Here is a 22,679-nt window from a genome sequence, read left to right as displayed (position 1 = left end):
CTGGCAGGTAAGGAGAGAGGATCCCAGCCTGGCAAGTCAGGCGCCAGTGCGGCTGATGATTAATTGCCCTTTTTAAATTACAATTATGTCAGTCATAGAAGCCCTGAATATTAATTCCCAATTTGCTGCTTGAAAAACTGAACGATGATGAGATGGGTCTGTTTTACTGATGTCTCAGAAGTGAGCTGAGTGCTGCAGCCAATAGCTACTACTGAAAGGAAAGGCTGCTGTGACTTTTGTTGTTTTGTGGCTGTCTCGCCTCTTCTTCTTCAGTGTTTCTGTTTCCTTCTTCAGAACCTTCTCAGTGCTTACAGCGAATTTTCCAGACTGATGGTAGTAGGTGGCGGGCTGACACTCAGAGTGAGTTAATCACTGCAAGCAAAGTTACTTGGATTTGCTGGATGGCCTTCCACCATTCACTGCTGCTTCCTGAGTCCCTTAGAGACTTAAGAATGAAGCGGGTTGCTTTTTTGCTGCTCCAGCTCTTTCCCTTCATCTCAAATGTGTGCAACGTTTCATTCCATTGTACTTAGATCTTTTGAGATAATTTTCTGATTGTGCCATCTTGGAAGGATATTAACAGGCAAGCATCAGTACACTGTGACTGTTTTCCTTTCAGTAATCTGCTCAAATACACAGATGATGAAAATCTTGGTTTCTTCTGCCATTCAGTCTGTTATCGGTCATGATCCTGTCTGGTGTTTTCTGCATGAATCAGGACAAATTATTACATCTTTCTTGTGCTTTAGTTTTCTTGGAATAGCAGTTATCTCAAGAAGTGTTGTCATGATGTGTGGATATTCACTGAGATCTTTGAAGGTGAATAATACGGTGCCTTTTTAGAACACAAAAATAAAACCCTTCAAAGTGCTCTGGTGGTTTAGTTCTTGATGCTTTCCCAGTTTCTAAAACGTTGTGTTTCTTTTAAAGCATTTCCAATCTTTCAGCGAAAAGTGACTTTGAGTGCCTATGTATTTGATTGTTTTCTTGCAGGGTTGTTGGTATATGCTGAGTTGTCAAACTGACTTCATGATTTTTAAGAAACAGAAGTAAAAGGTGGAAGTTACACAAAAATTGTCTCCACTGTTTGTTCTTATTTTAGTCTTGTGTTTCATGTGACTGGTAAAAGTTGCCTGTTGCCTGAAAAATTTTCAGAATGGAGGCATTAAAGAACTGAAGGTGCTGAGAAAGTGAATGCAAACTAGTTACTTGGTATTTATGGAAAAGCAGATTATTACCTGGGGAACATCTGAAATTACAGTGCCTCTTTTTTTAGGCTGAAGTGATACTGTTCCATTTTGACATTCTTGATGTTTTGCATACAAGAGGGCCTTGCAGGAGGATTACAGTCCCATCCCATGAACTAATGCATTCATATTTAAGGATATCAGTATTAATTTTAATCATTGTATTTAGCAATTAACTTTGTGAGCTCCTATTATCATTCTATTTAGACATTCGTCATTAGAGTTACCGTCCCAGTGGACTGAAGGTGTTATGTGATAACCCCTGCAAAAGCAAGGGATGGGACTTGCAAGCCACAGGAGGCCACTTCTCTGTCAAATTGCTAGGGAAAGGCTAGAAGAAAATTAGATGCAGCAGAAAATAGGGACAATGTTTTAAATTTTGCTTGGTGTTTTCTTTTCCTGGAAAAAAGGCATGCAGCAGGCAGTTAAGTGTATTTCTGTAGTCTTCCTACTGGCCTGAAAAGGTGTCAAGGGTTCAGTTCTTCATTCTGGCTTTTTTTGTTTTCCCCATTGTTCAGCTTTTATAATTGAATGGTAAATTGCTTGTTTTCATTGGACCCTTTCATTTTGGAAGGCTCTGGGCAGTCTTCTGTTGCCGCTGTTGGCCTTTGAGGTGAAAATAAAGCATTTCATTTTGCTAAACAAGGATGTTGAATAGATAGCCCTTTAAGTTAGTGATAAAAAGCTAGGTTTTGTGGATGTTATTTTTATCCTCCTTCTTCCTGTCCCCTTAGTGCACTTTGCTTGAACTGTGGTGTAGGAACTACTTTATCCAGCACTTAGTTAATGGCATCTAAGCGTGGCTTTTGGATGAGGAAGTAGTCACTTTTATGATAGCTCTGAAGAAGTATTAGAGCTGCCAGCACCCCTGGCTTCTCAAAGTGCTGTTTTATTGGTATGGAGAGGCTGCACTTAGAAACCTGTCTGCCAAATGCAGAGTTTTCAGCAGTGCCTGGCAGATACAGAAGTTTCTGATGTGTGATAGGAGTAGAGTGATCAAAAGCTTCAGTTCCCATTTCTGTTGGAGTAGTATCTGTTTCACCTAAAAAGTTTGCAAAGCATTTTGTCTTCAGGAATTGAGCTTCAGTTTCATATCATTTAGAATATTACTCCCTAGCTAAACAGGTGCTATAAACATTGATTATAATTAACTGAAATAGTTTTGAAATACCCATTTTTTTGTACTTAAATTGTTTTAGTAAGGTTTGTTTCAGTAGGATTCCCTAGTAGCACACATGACAAACTCTCCCTGCAAGTTACTGCTGAGATATTCCCTGGTTTAGGTGGCAGCCCAGCAGACAAGTACATAGCCTGCTGCACAGTGATGTAAGGTGTGTACACTCATTCTGTTGACACCAAGTGCAAATATCAACTCTTATTCAAGAAGTGACAAGGGAAAGTCATGTGTAAAGACTGTGCAGGCTCAGAGGTGATTTCAGACTTCAACAACATGTCTAACCATTCAGTAGGGGGGAATGGTATGATAATCCAGTGATTTCTGCTGGAAAGGAGTTTAAGGATATCTGGCTAGGAACTGGAGGTTCACTTTCAGAAAGTTAAGGTGTTTTGGAATGGAATATGCTGATCACCACCACAGCGCAAGTAATTTGAATTGCTGAGAACTGAGGATGGAAACTAAAATATGAAATGGCTGTTTGCTTTTTTATAAGAAGAACTGACTGTAACTTGTAACATGACTTGAGAGAACACCTAGTGTTGTGGAAAGCTTGGGAGGAGAAGGGAGTCTCCCTTTGTGTGTTAATATGGGGTTTTGGTGTCTATTTTTTTCCCTGACACAGAGCTGTTGGAGTGAGTCTGAAGGAGGGTCACAAAGATGATCCAAGGCCTGGAACACCTCTACTCCAAGGATAGGGTGAGGGAGGTGGGGTTATTGAGACTAGAGAAGAGAAGATTCTGGGGGGACCTAATAGTTGCCTTCCAATATCTGAAGAGATCCTACAAAACAGCTGGAGAGGGACTTTTCATAAGGGTGTCTAGTGATAGGGGAAGAGAGAATGGTTTGAAGCTGAGAGAGTGGCTTTAGACTGGATCTTAGGAAGAAGTTCTTCAGTATAAGGATAGTAGGACATTGGAATAGGCTACCCAGGGAGGTTGTGGATGCCTCCTCCCTGGGGGCGTTTAAGGCCAGGTTGGACGAGGCCTTGAGGATCCAAGCCTCATTGAGAGGCATCTCTGCCCATGACAGGGTTGTCCTTTTTCGTTGGCAATTCCAGTGCTTGTGAGTTCAAGGTAAGCTCTGTTTCCTCTGGTGCTGTGGTCTGAAAAGGATCCTGCTCTTGCTGCTCAAGCACTGTGACCAGCATGAAGAGGAAGGCAGAGGAGGATGACTTCAGCTGCTGCCTGTCTCATTTCCATCAATGTAAAGAGCTTTACAGAGACAAGTAATATTTTGCAATTGAGTTTCTCTTAAAGACGCTCTGATGCTAATGTTGATTTAATAAGGTTCTCTCATTCTCTCTCCTTGCTTAATTTGAAACGTCTAATTTTGTGCTTCACAGTTCTGAACACAGAATTAGTGAGGGAAGAAGAGCTGGAGGCAGGGGAAGCAGAGTGCCTCACCAGAAGTTGCCAGGGGAGACTGATTCAATAGAGTGAAAAGGTGCAAAAGGTTATGTGACCATAGTTCAGAACAACGTGATGGTGGTACTAATGAGAGGGAAAACTTGATCCTTTAAAGTGTTGTAAGGTCTCTCTGTGTGTATAAACAACATGAAATGGAAAAGGGAGCACTGGAGGGTTGGCTTCTTTTGAGTGGATTTTTCTTTTGATTGTATATGTATGTAATATATATCTTGTATGACAGACAGGAAGGAGAATATTATGAGATAAAGAGGCTTTTAAAGGGTTTTATTTTGAAGGTTGTTTTCATAAGTGTGGCATTTATTTTCAAAAGTGCTGAGGGGCTATGAGAGATTGTGAATTTGATCTTGCTAATTTATGTTACCTGCACCTGACTCTCTATTGTTGTTGGTTTGGGGTTTTGGTTGGGGTTTTTTTGTTGTTTGTTTTCTTTTTCTGCTTTAATTTTATGCTTCTGGTAAAAGGTATTATCATCCTTGGACATTTAGCTCCATTGTCATCCTGGAGATGAATATAAGCTCCCCACAGTGCCAAAAGATAACCTAAAATATAAACAAGAAATAAAATAACAGCAGCAATGCAAGCTTTTTCCTTGTCCTCCTTCTTTGGTAGTGTACCTTTCCTCTGCCTCTCAGGGAGCTACTCTTATACAATCAAGCTGAATCCTAATTTGCTTCTTGCTCGAGTTGGGTGACAGTTCTTCACACAACCAAGTGGACAGTGTGAAAGGAGTACAAGTTATGCTCAGCTTAGTTTTATGATAAGCTGCTGACATGTTTCATTGAAAACCTCATTAAATCACAATTAAAGGTACAGGGGAAAAAAAATCATCTCAGTGATAAATGAAGTTTATGGCTTTCGGTGCTGGCCAAGGATATAATCTGCTCCTGGCCATTTGAGCTCAGTGAAGTCCCACCACAGAATCACCAGAAAACTGTCCCAAACACTGGGAGCTGTTGGGGGATGATGATCTCCACGTGTGTTTCTTCCATCCCATGGCCCTGGGCAGATAGAATTATCCCTTTCCTGCATCAAACTCTTGTGTAACACACTCACTCCCCCTTTCTTTCTTCTTTCATTGTTGCTGGTAATAGGAGCTGAACTTCTGCCAGTTACTTCTGAAGAATTTGACAGCTGATACTGAATTGTACTGTTGTCTGGACGTGTGATGGGGACTGCACTTGACCAAGCAGCCTGCGTAAGGAATGAAGTTATAGGGCCAGCTGTTAATAGAGATTCTAAATAAAGGCTAAACCTGCCTTCATGTTTTGGGTTTCCCCCTTCGCCCCCCCCCCCCCTTTTTTTTTTTTTCCTGCTTAGTAGTGACTAGTCTCCAGAATATTTATAAAATCATTTGCCTGTCTGGTTATTTCTAGTTTACTGCACTGGTCAACTTGTTTGATCAATAAATCAATCAGCAGGTTTTTGTAGTTACTTCCATTGACTTTGAAGGTCTAGCATACAAAAGGAGCTCACAGAAAGTAAGTTACTGGATGTGCCCCGACTATAATTAGAAAGCAAACAGTGTGGAGATATGTTTGTAAATAGTACCTACTACAGTAAATACAGCAATCTGTCTTTAGAGTTCTGTGATACTCTGAGCTGGATTGACTCGCAATTTACAAACTCATGAAGCATGAATCTTAGCTTTGTCAGGTCATCTGACTGCTATATTGAGAGAATACACTGTTTTAAAGCTAAATTTCATGCTTCTTGCTTTTGATCCAAAGGTTTAGGGGTAAATACTTCTGTGGTTCCTTAGCATGTGGTGTTTTTTATCTTGAAGCTCCATTGAGAGAAGAATGCTGTTTATTTTTCCTAAGGTCAACTCCTCAAGCTGCTTAACTCTTCCTGCTGCACCCAGTCTATAGTCTCTTGTCAACAGCAGCACCACCTGGTTTGTATTCCTTGCTGAGGGACTACAAGGTGCTACTCTCCCCTTGCCCCTGATTCTTTTGCTCAAAGCAGATGGCTTGGAACAATGTTGCATTGCCCAGTGCATAAGCATCAACTCAACATTGAGTTCTTGTAGTTCTTATGAATGTTAAGCACTTGCACTATGTGGAGAACTGCTGTTTGCAAATTGTCCTATCAAATGGAAATCAAAATTTTGCTGGCAGTGACGTGATTTGCAAGTTACTTTTGATAGAGTCTTCATGCCCTGGAGATTGCAATGTAAAAATAAAGAATACATTTTAACCATAGCCTGAAATCGGTGTTGCTGAACCTTCTCTTCATGCAGCTGATTTCTTTATGATGTACTTGGACTTCACTGAAAGGTGCAACCTTGCAGCATTTTCTCTGATCACAGCTTTGTGAGGAGCTAAGATTGCACATATTTGAAAACCAGTCTGTTCTCTTCCTAAAACACACAGTGGGTTGCAAGTGCTTTGGAAGCAAGAATCAGTGTCTCTAGTGGACATTTTGTCTATAGCTCAAAACCACAAGTTAATTGGCAGCCTTTTCATAACACTGAGTGTGGCCTAGGATGCTGCAGGCAAAGACCAAGGTACATTTTCAGAACTGCTTGTAGGGAAATTCCATGCTAACTGCCTGTTTCTCTTTAGTGAGCATAGAGATGAGGGAGATTGCAGTAAAGTTTCTCTCCTGTATGTTTTTTCTTTCATGTGCATTGATATCTCATTGATATTCCTATGTATTCTGACTCCGTTTTATTCCATAGGTAACACCTTACGACAAGTATGATTGTGTACATGTGCTAGTCCAGACCATTCATTTAAACTGGACTTATCTGCTTTGGGTGATGCTTTCTGTCAGGCTTTGGAATCCACTTGCTTTATTCTAGAAGTTGATTACTGTATGCCTTCCCATATACATCTTGGCAACCTGGTGGGTTGCCTCTAGAAAGATACCCGTCCTCTAAGGATATGTGAAGTGTGCTTTTTGTATGTACAGGATAGAAGAGCAGGGAGAAAAGGAGAATTTACAAGGCTGTCAGGGTGGGTAAAGACGTAAGTGGTGATGTTTGAAAGTGCACCTGACTCTCCACCTGTGGAGGGATTCATGGAGACAGACAGGGAGTGCGTGGCCATGACTGAAGGCTTTCAAGGATTTTCTTAAGCATGTCATTAAGACACTCTTTGCTTGTATTAAAAACCATCCCCAAAGTCCACTGTGTTTCTCTTAAATGGTATGGTTTGAAATATTCTTTTTAGTAAGAATAAATAAGATTTTTATCTTGTGTACTAGGCATTCACTCTGCTATACTAAACTGTATCCATCGGCTGGTGTCTATAATCGTATTTTGTTCAGAGGAAGGTGAAAATTGCATATAGTGTCAGAGAGCAAAAGTGGAAAGGGAATTCCTTCTGCATTCACATGGTTCATCATTTTTACTGCTTGGAAGCACATGGGTTGATTATGAATGTCATCTGGATTTTTTTTTTTTTTTTTTTTTTTTTTTCAGAAGAGTGGTTGTTTGAAGCACTGTGTTTGACTCGGAAGCTTATATATTTGGTATTTAAGAATCTGGCAAGAGAAAGCTCTGTCCCCATGTGCATGCACAGAAATGAGATGGGGATGTAGGCATGCGTAACTGTTATTTTCCCCCGTCTGTCCTATCCCTAGAAAGCCATATGCCACCCTCGGGCTAGCATAATGGCAGTCTGCATTAATGATTATGAGCTAGAAATAATCCAAGAAGAATTGAGTGGCCTTTGATTCTAGTTTTGTGAGAAAATACCTCATTGACTCAGCAGGGTCTGAAATATGTTCTGGGATAGAAAGTTGTAATTAATACAGCATTTCATGATGCCCTCTCATGAGATTTTGATTTTTATTTTTGCTGAACTGGTCAGGGACTTGGAGGTTCTTATGTCTTAACAGTCAGAGTATTAACTTCAGGTGAGTCAACAACTCCCCCTCTATCAGGTATCAGCATCTTGAGCACACATCTCTAGAGAGCCTATGCTCTGCTAGATTTCCATAGATGTTCAATGCCTTGCCTGTTGGCAGCCTACAGCATGAAAACTATATGTATGTATGTATAGAAGTGGTGATGGGAAAGGGAGAATGTGGAAATGGGCTAGAGTATTAAAGCAAGCAATGAAAGCAGATGGTTTACTTTGTATTTTATAAAATAGGTTTCTCTTTATTTTGTTTTAAATAAAAACTATCAGCTGTCAGCATTGCAAGCCTATTTGCAGCAATGTTACAAGTATTAGGAGTGCAGTTGGCCCTGAATCATAAAAGGGCAGAGGGTTTTTCTACTGCTTCCCATCTTCATGTTTATAGAATTGTGTATGCTCTGTATACATTAGAGTTGAACAATTTCATCCCAGCCTTTCCTCAAAATTGATTGCTGTTCGGTGTCTCTTCTTGCTGCGTCTCCCTTGTCAGTTTGTTACATCTCTGACTCGTTACATTTAATATTGATACTGCTTCAATTTTCCACTAAACTGGAAGAATTTAAAGGCCTGGAGTGGATAGTCAGTGTCTAGATATATTCTTTAAAAGCTTTAATTCCTGTCATCGTGGACAAGTTTAGAGCTGTATTATCACCTTAAGAAGAAATGACTCTTTGTTCATTCAGTGATGAAGTCTGGTCATCAAGATGTTAGAATATGTGTTGCGGAGCTCTTCAGATACTGACACAAGTGCAAAAGTTGTTGCCAGCAGCTGTCTTGGGTTTTGGACACCTGCTGCCTCTCATTTCTCGCATCTCCCACTCTATCTTCCAATCCCAAAGTTGGCAGTGCCCCTTAAAGTACTGTTTTGAGTTCTTAAGCAGGAGATCTCTACCAAGCTGGCATTCTGCATTCGTGGAGTCAGTGGTCATGCTGTAGTGAAATTAGCCATGTGACAAAGATTATTGACTGTGGCAAGGTAATGGATGTCTAGGGGGAAGCTGTCAGGTTACAGAGGCTCTGCCCTTCCTAAGACTGCTGTTTTATCATGCTGATCTCTTCTTCCCTCACTGTCAAATGCAGAGCTACGTTTTGATGGCTCGCTGCCATTTTTGTGTTTGCCCAGACTACGACAGACATGAGTGGTGTGCCCGTTCTGGCAGTCATGTATGGGTGATACGGTGTATGGCTTTGAGAGAAGGTGCTGGAAATTGTCCCTAGGTGTGAAGTGCTAGCTTGGCAGTGTTTTCTTGATTTCAGTGGAAGTTGGATGGTTGATAGATATGTGGGAAAGCATCCCCTGCCTTGAATGATCAGTGCTCCAATGTGAAATATGTGGAAGCACAGGTGCATTCCATATGTGCTTCCCATATCTAGCCAGAACCTTCTCCAAATGGATGGTGTCACCTCTTCTACCTCTCCTAAGTACTGAGGACAGAGGTTGTCAGTTTGGCCTGAGATCCAGTTTCAATATTTATTTTTGCCTTTGATAGTCAAGAGAAATACCTTGATTTGTGCTTAAGTCCAGTATATGTTCATTTTCCTGTGATGTCTAGACAGTGGATTACCTGAAAGAGAAATAAACACTTGTTTTAGAGAAAGATTCAACAATCCTGACCAAAGGTGCTAAAGGCTGGGACTATAAAACTCACCAGCCCCTAGCTAGGAGCTGGAAGTGAAGCTCACTCAGTCGGGAAGCCCAGAACCCAGATGTTGCTCATCTCTTAAACAGTGTCTTTTATTATCAGTCAGTGTTCCTAAGGGCAGAACTTGGCTCAGGCTTAGAAGGTAGCAAAACTTAAGCCAGTAGCCCTCCTGAGCTTACATTTTTTGTATTGTTTTATTTAGTCTATGCTTCACTCCAAATGTAGTTACTTTTCCCCAGCACAGCAACATATTGTAGTGCATCTACATCTGTTTTAATTTTCCTGTTTCCATTCAGTGGAGTCTCTGTCTATTCCTGGAGTTATAATTTCCCCCTCTTCTGAAAGGTGACAAAATTCAAGCCCTAGGCTGTACCTGCAGAAGAGCTGACCTGTGGTTAGTAACAGTGTTACCTTCCTTAAAATTCTGCTGTTTTATGAAGGACCACCTCTTGGTGGTAGCACTGGTTCTTCCTCCTTCCACAGTGCCACTACCTTGTGTTCATTTTGTCATGCAAGTGTTTGTCCACCAGGACTGTGACAGTTAAGGGCTTAGGCACTGCAGGGATGACAGATGTATAACCAGTAAAGAGCTACTGGTGTGCATGACCTACCTGCTGAAATAATAACATGCACAATAAAGGGCCCTGTGTTCCTCCTGTCCATCTGCAAGGATGGACAGCCTTGCAATTGCTAAAATGTAAAAGCAAAACTAAGCACATCTGTCCTGACTGTAAAAACCAGCAGGAAGAAAAACGTTATTCAAATCAGGCTTTTGTCAAGACTGGTCAGTGATTACCACTGAACACCTGCTGTGGATTGGTTTGTTTGGCCGAGGACTTGATGCTGCTATATCAAACCTGTCTGCAGAGAAGGTAAAATTGACTTCCCTTGGTTCAGCTGCAGATTTCAGTTCCATCCCTCTCAGCTGTTGCAGAGGATGAGAATGGATGACACACACAGCTGATGACACATCATCTCTCAGTTACCTGAAGAAGTCACTCTGTGCCATTAAAGTGATGGCAGATCCCATAAACATATGGCACTCCATCGTCTGCTCCCTCTGGCACTGAACTATGACCAAGAGGAAGGTTCCTCCTGCCTTGTCAACTCCCCTCAAATAAATAATCATAATAAGAAAGGCTAGCCTTTCTGAAGTTCCTGCTGCACAAATGTGCAGCTGATTGCATATAGTGCTGAGAGGCAGGGAAGGCGTGCAGCCCTTAACAACAAATGAGATCTGTGGCTGCCTCATAAATGCCTTGGCTTTGAGAAAGAACTGGTTATGGGTATGAAATGTTTGTCATCTTGTAGTTGCTTTGCTACTGCTGGGTTATGGTGTAAGTAAAAAAATAGTAATAAGTAAGTAAGAGTTGAAACTGCAGCCTGCTTCTCTGCTTGTCTTCATAGCTCAATAGGCTTGCTGGCAAAAGAAGGAGCAGGTGAAGGCAGATTGGATTTGGCAGAAGTTTGGATTGTGCTCTGAAGATGTGTTCAGTTGCCTATGAAGGGGGATCTGGTTGGACATCTGATCAGCTTTCTGTTAGAGAGCACTCATTGAAATTGTCCAGTAAAGAAGATGACTTGCTATGGAGGTCAGCTTGTGCATTAAAAGTGCCCTTGCAGAAGGTTTTGTTCTTTGCAGGTCATTTGGAAACAGCAGCGTTGTTGGCCACCTCCTTTTGAGTGTGCCCCGGCATTGCCACGTTCATTGGTGCATGTTGTGGATATCAGCATCTCTAATATTGTGCAGCACCAAGTATGACTCCCTGAAACTGGCTGCTTCACAGCTCTCTTCCCTTTTCTTCCAGCCTATGGAGCAATCCTGCCACAGTCTTTGGGAGCTTTGCTTTGTTTTTACTTTTGGGGTGCACGTGCTTCGGTTTCGCCTTACTAGCACCGGTTCCCAACAGGGGATGGCACCACGCTGCTGAAGGTGCTTGTCGTTTTAAAGGAACTTTCCTGAACTTGTCATCCTAAAAGCTGCATTGTGCAGCAGTTGGCAGCTTCTATAAATCACTGATTTCTTGTTTTCTTCTCTTTCTCTTCCTTTCTCTGTGTATTCCAAGCCTGCGGATTTGGATGCCTGGGTAAGCACTCTCTTTTTTTTTTTTTCTCTTTCTGTCTGGATCTTGCTTATTCCAAGTGTCATGTTGTTACTGCACGCGTACAGATTGTTATTGCTGAGCACAGATGCAGGATTTTATTTTCTGTCATTACATTTTAAAAGGTGTTCAGCTAGAAAATTGCATATTATTTCCTCCATAAAGATTTTCACTCGTTCCTTTTGTGTAGCTTACAGCTGCTGAAACCGAACTTGATCTGGTGATGTGTGTTGTTGGCTTAGAGAGTAGCAGAAACAGGAGGAAATGAAGGTTACAGCACTGCTGCTTTTTAAGGCCATGAGTCTACATCTGGGTTCTTAAAAAAAAAAAACAAACCACAAACACAACCAAAACTCAGTTACCTGCCCTCAACAGAATGAGAGAGAGGACAAAAAGCAGGTGTTTTTGTAGGTCTTGTGTCTGGAATAGTGGCTGCTGGTGGCTCCACAACAGTGGTGATATTTCTGCTGATGCAAGTGAAGATTGAGTCAAGACTCCCCTGTGGTTACTTGTCCAGTACAAGCTTCCCTGTAAAGTTCTGCTGTTCAGTCTCAGGCATGATGTATGCAAGCTGTCTCTTGTTTCAGTGTTGCCCTTTCAGCTCTGCCATTCCTTTTGGGCTTGGTGAGGACCATGCTAGCTAAGTAATTTTGGAGCTAGTTCCATTTTGCAGTGCATTGTTGTCAATTCCTCCTTCCATGCTTGGAGCCTTCAATAGCATTTGTTTTTGCTCCCCTGCCACCTGGACTGCCACCAGGACTGAGAGACATGTGAAAGCATGAGGTATAAGAATTTGCAGTTGTGAAGTGTGGCAAGCTGAGGTACTCAGCCAAAATATCCCTGCTGTGCTCCTGCAGAGATGTTACTGGATACCTTTTGGGGGAAGCTGATAACTCCTCTCAGCACAGACAAGATGATGTTTCAACAAGGCATTTGATAAGAGACTTAAGGACCTTTCCTTTATCCTTCCCTGAACTGCTTCTGACTGATTCTCCAGGCATCATCTCACTAGTTCTTCTGTGACTGGGGAGTGTGTTTTGCCAAGAAGAGAAATATTTTTTTGCAACAGTATTGCCAAGTGTGTGACTTCCCTTTGAGGAAGTTCTTTATAGACTGAGATACAGATGTTTCTTTCTAGCTTGACTTGCCCTTTGTGATATTGTTTTTTTTTTTTTTTTCCCCTCCAGTGGTCTTCTCCATGCTTTCTCCCCATATCCCACAATCCCAACAGTATTGCATAGAGATCCAGCCTAATGTTAGCCATCAGCTGTGGGCTGTGCTATTGCTGCACTTTGTTCCCCGGTGACATGTTCCCTACTGTAATCCGATCCTGCCAAGAAACTCTTTTTTTCCCAAGCAGGTTTCCTTCCTAGTTTTCATGTTTAACAAGGTGATGAGAAGGGACTGTGATTAAAAATAATACAAATCTGGTGATATTTTGGGAAGGGGAGGGGGGGGGAAGGGAGGGGCAAAGCCAAAGCTAATCTGTGCATGGATGTAGCTAGATTGAAGCCCAGCTCTTAGAAGATCAGTTGCATGGTCTGATGTGTTGCATGTTAATGTCAGTTCAGGACGAGGCTAAGAGTGTCTGGCTTTGTTCATAGAGCATGAACCAATAATATTTCATTACCTCAATTAAGAGGCTTGTAAAATATTTCTTTTGGCCTGCCTATCAGTTAGTAGGCCAGTGCTTGAATTCTTTAGTTGAGCCAGTATGTAATGGATAGCTTTAGAAATGTGCTTTCACAGTTTGTTTCTAAATGGGTTGCTTGATAAAGGGAGAGGAGGAGGCAGGGAATCACACATGACTCTGCCCTAGCTCTTCAGCATGGTTCAAAGCAGTGCTGAGATAACCTGGAAGAACTTGGGGTTGTGGAAGAAGTTTCAAGTTCAATGTTAGTAGTTTATTTTCACTGTTCTTTTGTAAGAATGGTTGTAACTTCTGACATGTCACAGAGAATTCTTGAGCATTTCCTGAGTGTATCCTATACCTCTGTTTTGTACAGCTGCCTATTGTGTGCATCCTCTTCCACAAGTATGTGCTGTCCCATGCTACATTCCTAAGTTTTGGCTGCATCCATGTGTTCTACAAGTAATTATCCTCTTCCTCCCTTCCCTCTGTTTTGTTTCTGTCTTCATATGTCTTGGACATCACACTCTATTGTGTTTCTAACTACAGTTTCATAGATGTCTTCTCTGGGCTTTGGTCATCTCTTGCATGATAGGATCCAAGCTCAGATGTAGATTCTGCAGCATGGATGTGAAATGCAACTTTCTGATGTATGATTTTCAAAGCAGTGTGTTATCACGCATGTCTTCTCTTCTCCTTCCTTCTTTATTCTAAAGACCTTTATGTGAAATGCATATCTGCTTTGTTTGGCACCTGCAGTGTCAATCCCCTGTGAAATTGTAATCATTTCCATAGCAGCCAGTTCTTTCTGGGGCATCACAGGCTTCTATCTTCAGGTAGGGAATAAGCAGCAGGACTAGAGGAACTCTTAATAAATATGCTGCATTCATACAAAATGTCCCTTGTTGCCTAACCCAGTTTTGGAACAGTGAATATTTCAAATAACACATGCTCTGACTATACCATTCATGCTTCAAATATCATCATAAAGTATACTAAAGTTTCTAGTAATAACAGCAGGGGATAGAGGGAAACAGCAACTTTCAAGCAGATCAGTCACTAATAGAATGTTTCTCAGTATACTTCAATGCACTGAAGCACCAGCAGCTCTAAAAACAAGCAAAGCATAAGAAATGTTTGAGTTGTGAGTACAAACTTTTTGTGCAGCCTTTGGTTCATCAGACGAACTTACGGCAGTAAGTGGGAGAACAAAGGCAGGTAGAATGGGAGAAATTTCTTACAGGGACAAATGGTTTGTGTGTGTGTGCTGAGTAGTCTGTAACTGGCAGATCTAGTTTTGATTCTTTGACACCAGGCTTGCAAGCTCTTGCAGAAGTCACTGATGGAATGTCTGTCTGCTGCAGGGTGTATTGTTGTGGAGGTGTTATTCACTGTGGGTGCCCCAGCTCTAGTCAGGCCTGCTTGGGAGTCCATGGCTTGCCATCATGCAGACCAGCACACCTCTTGTGACCCCATCTCAGCATCCCACTTTAAAGGTTAGGTGTTTGGCTTGTGTTCCCTTCCAGAGATTTCATATCCATGTCTTGCCAGAAACAATAAAGCCTCTTGCCCACCATTATTGTTACATGTGTTGGGTTTGTGCTCCCAGAGCAGTTTACTACTCCAGGAGAGCAGCACTGACACACGATTGATTAATTTAGATTAAGCAGAAACTTTCTTACGTTTTTAAAGAGTTACTTTTTTTCTTTCTTGAAATACACTTCACATTACATCTGAGTTGTGCAGTGGGGTCACTACTATGCATTCTTTGATTTTCTTATTTATTTTCTCCTTAAGGAAATACAAATCACTTGTTTAGTAATCTCATTTTGTGAGTGTTATGCAGAAAATCAACAGGAGAATTGGGTTCCCTTGGTCATTCACCAGACCCCACCCTGCCACCTTATGTCTGTTTTGTGTCAGCTGAAATTGCCTATTCCTTTTCTGTACAGAAGGTGGATATTGATTCAGGATAGCTTTGGTTCTCTTATCACAGAAATGGTAATAATGTTGATGCTAAAAAGTGCCCATCAGTGCCCCTTTTGTTCCTCTTGATACCTCCTTGGGCATGCTTCATGTCTGGGGCAGCTGATTCTCACCCCCCCTTCCCATCCTGTTTCAGATGGTCTGTGGGCCTCAGGATACATGGCAGCTTTGGTTAAAACAAAGCCAGAGGTTTTGCCTTTAATCAGGTGTCTTTGAGAGCAAGGGGATTTAGGTGTGAGTCTATAGTGTTTGTGCCTTCCTTTGGCCCTGTTGGCTGGGTGACAAACATGATAACCAAAATATTCCTGTTTGCTTTAAAAACAGACACCACCACCAGGGCCCTGCAAAACCATTATTTCATGTACTTTTCTTCTTGCTTATCAAGCTGCCTAGCTTAAAGTCTCTTCTAAGCCCTATTATACCACTGTATTTCCATCAGCAGGGGAGTAGAAAGAAGGAAATGCACAGCAACTGGCTTTGAGATGTAGTTTCTCATTAACAATGGCTCTTGGCCATGAAAGGGCAGGTCTGAGCCCATGAGGATGTTTCTGTCCCAGCTGCTTAATCATATTGGACCAGCATTTTCTATGATTGTACCATCGTCATTAAAGTTAAGAGCAATGCTGCTGGGATGCCATAGATAAGCAGGGTTTGTGCTCATGTTAAACAGACTAATAATTCTAGTTGTGAAAGGTCTTCTTGCCTGGTAATAACTTATGTGAGCCCGGAGATGTGGGGATGGGATGGGGGAAGATAAGCACCTGCCATTCTTCTTACTGTAGTTGCTTGTTATTTTTAAGATTAAGAAGTTTGGTTTAGGTCTGTCAGTGCCATATTTTCTTAATACTAGTTCAGTTTAGGGATGGGAATGCTATAAATGCATTATATATAATATAATGCATACATATATATAATGCTGGTTGCTAAGAGCTGAAAGGTAAGAGCTATTGCTGTAACCACACAATCGACCATTGTTTAGTTGATGGCCAGACTATGCTTGAGCAAGGGCTTGTATACCAAGCACTGTGCTGGAAGTGTCACGCTTCAGAAGATGGAAGAGGAAGGCTCTGGCACCCATGTGCCCTCCAAATCTGTAGTACCCAGCTGGTGGGGTATGCATAGTGTGAGTGTGGAGAGAGCACTTGATTATCAGGATATGTGTGTAAAATCAAGTGCATGGTCAGTGATGAGGTGTGTAGTTATAAAAATGCTTCCATGTAGACTTGTATTTCAGATCTTCCACATGGTTATAAGCATCTGTTAAATCTGCTGAAGTTTTCTGACACTGAGGGACAAGTGTTTATGAAGTGGAGGATTTGAAGTTTATTTTTAAGGTAAGGTGAAGAACAGTGAAGTGGAGTAATAAACATTGTGATTCTTGAAAAAGAGACTTGGATAAGGTGGAGTTTTGCAGAAGGCAATAGGAAGGTGTCACCTTTGTATAGTTATAGGCTTCATTTAATAAGGAAAAACAAAATCAAGTTTATGAGTTTGGTACTAATAAGATCATTTAAACTTGTGGAGATAATCCAAAATGAACTGCAATACTAAAAGCTTGTAGTTCCACCAAGAGGGATGCTCAGCTGTCCTGAGCAGTGATTTTTTTTTTCCTTTGTTTTAGTTCCTTCCAGTCTGCATCCCACATTCTTTCCTTGCACTCACAATTTTCGTTTTTGATTTCTCCTTCTGCTGATGCTCTTTTGTTCTTCTTCCCAGGCTGCAGAGCTGCAAGGCAGGGAGGCAGAGCTGAAGCGGCAAGAGGCCTTCTACAAAGAGCAGTTGGCTCGCATTGAGAGGAAGGTGAGGCTAAGTTGTCTTTTGTGGCCTCTGAATGCTAATGGGATCGGATGCAGATCTGTGTGAGTGCAAAGTGTAGAGAAACAAGAAGCATTGTGCTGAAACCTGGAACTGTCAGCTCCCAACATCTGTCTGTTGCCCACCCCTTACACATCGAGGTGATGAAAAAGCTGTACCAACCAAATCTTTTGAATAGCTCACAATTGAAAGATGAGAGGGTTTTAGCTGGCTGATGTTTGAAATGAGTCAAACTTTATTTTCTTTTTCAGCATGGGGTTTAGGTGAAAGCTAAGTTCAAAAAAACAAGTGTCCTTTCCTAAAATTTCTTTTGTTAAAGATTCTTTCCTAAACTAAAACCCCAAACAACTAAAAGTCTTGCCATAAATATGAATAAAAGTTGTATTATTAATTTTTCTCTGGGGAGCCCAATGGTTCAAAGGGTGGTGCTGCAGTGCACTGCCTGCTTCTCGCTGGATAAGCCTGTGAAATGAGCATGATTTAAAGACACACTGTCAAGCATCTTTTAAGCCTGAAATGACCTTTGAAAATCCATTTAGGGATTTGAATCTCTTCCCTAAACATAGGATTTGCTTTGCTGTTTAATTGTTTACCATGATGAGTTTTTAAAAATTGATGCCATAGAAATAGGAGCAGCCATGCTGCTCCGTATGAATTAATGTGTTTTTCACTTCCTGGCAAAATGAAATAATGTTATAAGTAGTCTTTATTTTTTAATAAATGTGGAGAATAATATTCTCCAATTTGGAGCAATTAAACCTCCTGACAGGGAGTTGCATGAATGTGACTTGTAGTTGTGAAGAATATGAAGAAATGCAAATGCTGAGAAAGGTGAGTTGTAGAGAGACAGAAATCAATCAGCTCTACTACCAACGTGTAGCATGATGGTGAATATGAAACCTGGGAAAACTGCAGATTATAGAAATGGTATAAAAATGTTGGCACATCCATTCCCCTTCTCATTCCCTGCTACTGCATGATTGTCCATACAGGTTTTTTTTCTTCTTTTCAAGCTATTGGTGGTAAAATATGCCCATGAGCAATTTCACATAATACAATTCTGTAACACTTTAATCCATACAGTTCATTAAAAAATAAACTATTAAAACTACCACTCAGTGTTGCATTCAGATTTTTAAATTCTATTTCTAGATAATGGGGATTGTTGAGTGAAATTGCAAACAATCTAGCAGCTATCGTTCTAATTATCACAGTTGTCCATATGTTCATAGGCAAAGGGAATTTCTGCAATTTCTTGGTCTCATGCTGTGTGCTTCTATTATATTCCCCTCTCTGGATGTGGTTTCATGAAGCAGAAACTGCAGGGAAAATCTGTATGTGTGTCTGTCCTTTATGGACAGTGGAGTGGGGAGAAGTTTGTGTCCAGGCTGCATTGTCATTTTTGAAGTCTTTTGTTTGTTTTGTGTTTCCCTTTTCAGATCCATGTTCCTTGCTGCAGGGCACTTTTTTTAAACAAGGTGATGGCTATTTTAGTGCAGGAACTTCTCAGGGCAAAGAGGTGGCTTGCCCACAGTCCTATTCAAATGCAGAGCTACATAGAAGCTATCTTCTAGTTCTTATGCGTATGAAAGCAAGTAGATTAAAAGGACAAATTTTATTTACTCTCTTGAAACACTAGATAGTTTCTGACCCTTACACTAGTATTTTGCTGGTAATAAAACAGAAGAATGCCTCTAACTGTTAATCTGGATTGGAGTGGGAGGTGATGGGGGCTAGAAGGGAGAGCAGAGAAATGTGCTTGAAACAGTGTAATAAAGCTTAATTGTATTAGTTTTGAAAAAGGTTTTCGATCTTCTCTGTGGATGATTTTATTCCTATAATGGTTGGAAAGATGGAAAACATAGTACAGAACAATCTTTTTTATTAGCTGCTGCTTTTATATAATTCTGCTTTTATTTGTTGAATACACGCAGACCTTGACATTTACTTATTTATTTTTGTTTCCACTGTGCTAAAATGTTCCAACTCAGGCTTAGATATTTCTTATATATCTATGTCTACCTGTGTTTGTGTGAGTCTATGTAAGAAAAAAGCCATTGGTAAGGGGGCGAGGTGGAGGGGAGCTCTGAAATAGAAGTTTGCTTTCTGTGTTATTTTCAGAGGGGATGGTCACTTGGACTGTGGTCACTGGCAGTTCAGATGTGTGTGGCTGGAAGTGAATGAACGTAGTGACTCAGTGTGGAGTTAGAAAACTGAAATTCTTCCTGCTTAAAGATTGGGCTGTCAGGAATTTCCCTCTCTTCTGCTGTGCCTGTCTAGAACCTCAGGCAGGCTTTGTCTCCACTTCAGCATGGTAACAGAGTGCGGCAGCAGGAGGCTTAGAGAATTGGTGTTGCAGGATGTTTTGAACTGTTGGTGTTGAGAACTAAGCACGTTCTTGGTAGAATGCTAAGAATAACTGTTATATACCCCTTAGGATGTAGTAACTGCGGCACTGAATCCATCATGGAAACTGTCCTGTTTCTTCTGAGAGTGGTCAGTTTTCAAGACTTTGAAGGAAGGTGCAAAACAACCTCACCAAAATTAAACAACTTTTGGAGAAAAACTTTGAGAGGAAACTTCCTAAGTGTTGTCAGTTGGAGGCTGACACAAGCCCTGCTGTAGAAGAGATTTTTTTTTTTTCATTCAGTATTTTTATTCACTGTAATGGTACTTGGCTTACTGCCATTGTTCTTCTACATGTCTCAGGCATTTTTCCTGAAGCCTTGTTTAGCTCTTTGCTTCCAATATCACATGGCACTGTGTGTCACAGATTAACTTCTATACTCTAAAAAAATCTGTTACCAGTTTCAAATACATTTTTCACTTAATATCCTTCATGTGAAAGAGATAAAGGGAATTCTCTTCATGATTCATTATCTGTTGATTTCTGTTCCCTCTTACCTTCTCATTAAGCATGAGCAATCCTTACCTTTGTAGCCTCTGCTCCTGTGAATGACTTTTTCCTGGTTTCACATTCTACTTGTTTGTGTTTGAGCCCTTTCCCTCTTGTGGCTTTGTCTTTGAGATGTATTGACCAGAACTGAATTGAGTAGTTCCCTTGAATGCAGCAGATTCTGTGAATACATTATCCTTTCATTTTGTAATCTGTGAAAGAGTTCTGTAATCTACTGGACAGAGCGCAGAATTGGAAGCAGAAAACTGTTCATTTTCTAATAGCTGTTTCTCTTTTGGGAGTTTGAAACAATTACTTAGTCCATCTATCTCAGTTATTCCATCTATGTGATGGAATAGCTTATAATGGGAGGGCAAAGTGTTGTGAAACAGTAAAGCTATAAAAATGCTAAAAAGGTTTTGCCTTTAGTTTTGCATGAGATGAACTATGTGTACCTTGTTTGAAACAGATCTTGAGAAACCCAGTTACTTTAGACAGTCTTATTAAAATTTTCACAGGAAAGGGCATATATGAAAAAAAAAAAAATCAGTGTTTCAGCTTTTGCAGTTTTCCCTATGTCTTCTACTCAAGCATTGGAAAAAGTAAGACAGTAAATGCAGCAGTGCTGTGTCACGCTGAAGATCCATCTAGTTCCGCGTGCTGGTCCCAGCTGTGGCTGAAAGTGAATGTCCTGAGGTAAGATCAGGGCAGAGTGTGTGGGATACTTGCCCCAAGTGTTGTGATCATCTTTGAAACTTTTCTACATTTGTTCCACCCTCTGTGAGACATCTGAACTGGAACTGTGCACACAGTGCTCAAGATGCAGGTGTGAACCATGAGCATATATGGTAGCTGAACAGGAAGCACTGTTTGGTTTGCTGATTCTTTGTAGTGCCTAACGCTTGATCTGCGCTTCTGACTTGTGTTGAGCAAATGCCACACACTACTGCTGCTAGCAGCAGCCAACTGCTTGGAGTGCAGATCTGAATGCAGGAAGCAGCTGTACTGGGCTTAAACCAATGCTGTGATTTGTTGGTGGGAGGTGTTCTTCCCTCTCTACCCTTCACTGTCAGTTTGTCAGAGATTGTGTGTGTGTAAAAGCGTGCTGGGCTTTGTTCTGCCTGCAGTGTGGTGCATGCTTTTTAGACTTCTGTTTTCAAATAAACAAATGGACTTGAACAAATTCTTTGCAGAGGCTCAGGACATTTGTGATGCCCTTTGTGTTCCTCATTCTGGTAGTTCACTGGTTGCGTTCCAGTCTGTTCAGTTGCTTGTATGTTTTTGTTTTGGTGTGCCTGAAGTGTTTTATTAATAAGGAAAAGTACGAGGAACAGATCCTTTGGCTATTTCTTATATGACTGTGTGTAATCACAGGATTTTGGAACTGGTGATGCAGATGTACAATTCCACACTTATTTCCAGTGTGACTGTCTAATCTCCAATACGTAATCCAGTAATGAGGCCTGGGTAATTTGTTTTAAGTGGTTAAACTTCTAACTCTGACTTGTTACACTTAATTTTACATCTCATCCATGTAATTTGGAATTGTTTCACAAAAAGTGGGCCTTGTCTCAACTGTGTGAAGGAGGTTTTGTACTGTAGTGTGTCTGTGGGTAGAAAGAATGAGAGTTGGACCTAATAATCTCTAAGAAAAACCTTAGAAGCATTTAATTTGAGAAGGTTAAGGTGGAGTTCTTTTATGCATTGATATGTTACTGAGAGGGAGGCAGATGGATGGAACTTGGTATGATAGTTAACATAGATATTGCTCAGGACTGGGATTTTTGTTAAGCATTCAATGTGTGCATTGTCCTGCTTACTCCAAATGCTGCAAGGACACTTCAAAAAGTATGGTAAGAAAGAAATGCAGTCTCTCGTGGAACTCTTCAGATGCCAGGAGATTTCACTTGGCATATTAGTTGTATACTTTCTCCCAAGTAAATATTTGTTTGATTTGTTTTGCCTTTTGGCCTCTTGCTGGGTTTAAGTCGACAAAGGGGAAGGGCAGCGCCACAGTAAAGCAAAACATGAGCAGCTCTTAGTAGTGTAAAATGACAGAGAAAGAATGAAGGTAATCTTGGCAGATGAAGTGAAACTCCTTGCTGTAGATGATGTGTCTTCTTAGTTCGGATTTTCCTAAGCCCCAGCTCCTACGTTATCTTTTATTAGGTGGCTGTGGACTACTGTGAGCAGTGAGTACATTAATATGCAATGTTTTTCTGCTTGTAGTTTTCCCCGACAGTAAGTAGCACAAGAGATATTCATAAGCTGTAGAGCATTTATGCCAGTGGGAGAGGAATGCATTAAAAAATACCTCTTTTTTAATTATTATTATTAATCAGGTAGACTGTACCCTGTTCTCTGCTAGCTTCACAGATCTGGTATTTTTTTGTGTGGCATTCACCTTGTTTGGTTTGTGTAAATTAATCTCCTTTTGCCCTTGCACTTACTATTTAATTCATGTTTGTAAAGCATTTAGGATGTGTAAAGAACAAGAAGAGAACTTATTTTTGTTTGTTATTGGTGTTATTCTTATGCTTCTTCTTGGAGCATTCTCCCATTTCTGGTGCACCAAGGTCACCCCTGCATGTGAGTCCACTGTCATTTCTGTGCTCTTTGGCCAGTAACTCATCTGAATAAAAATCTCTGCTGAGAAAGTGACAGCAGCCTGGGAAAAAAGAAAGTCTTCTGAAAGAATCTGTTCATATTGGGTCTTTGTGATCAGATTCTGTGGGGCTGAACAGACTAACGTCACCTAGCAGAGGTGGCAGGGGGTTTCTCTTGAAGGGGTCAAGGAATCCCTGAGCTGGGATCCCAAGCTGTGTCTGTATCCAGGAGATGGAGAGGCCACTGGCCTACCTTTGAAAAAGCAAGCCGTGTTGAGGTGTTA

The 22,679-nt window shown here is 41.0% G+C and overlaps 1 protein-coding gene across 1 annotated transcript in view; it reads left to right on the top strand.

The window, feature by feature from the left end:
• CHCHD6 (coiled-coil-helix-coiled-coil-helix domain containing 6) overlaps positions 1-22,679 on the top strand; it is a 78,546-nt gene that overhangs the window by 21,817 nt on the left and 34,050 nt on the right. The window contains exons 5-6 of the mRNA XM_054387606.1: positions 11,427-11,447; positions 16,795-16,878. Coding sequence (XP_054243581.1) covers positions 11,427-11,447; positions 16,795-16,878 — 105 coding nt within the window. The remainder of the gene's footprint in view (positions 1-11,426; positions 11,448-16,794; positions 16,879-22,679) is intronic.

Source organism: Indicator indicator, chromosome 15 (assembly GCF_027791375.1).
Source record: "Indicator indicator isolate 239-I01 chromosome 15, UM_Iind_1.1, whole genome shotgun sequence".
Lineage (NCBI taxonomy): Eukaryota > Metazoa > Chordata > Aves > Piciformes > Indicatoridae > Indicator > Indicator indicator.
The sequence above is the reverse complement of the archived record's forward strand: the minus strand, read 5'-3'. Positions and strand labels throughout refer to the sequence as shown.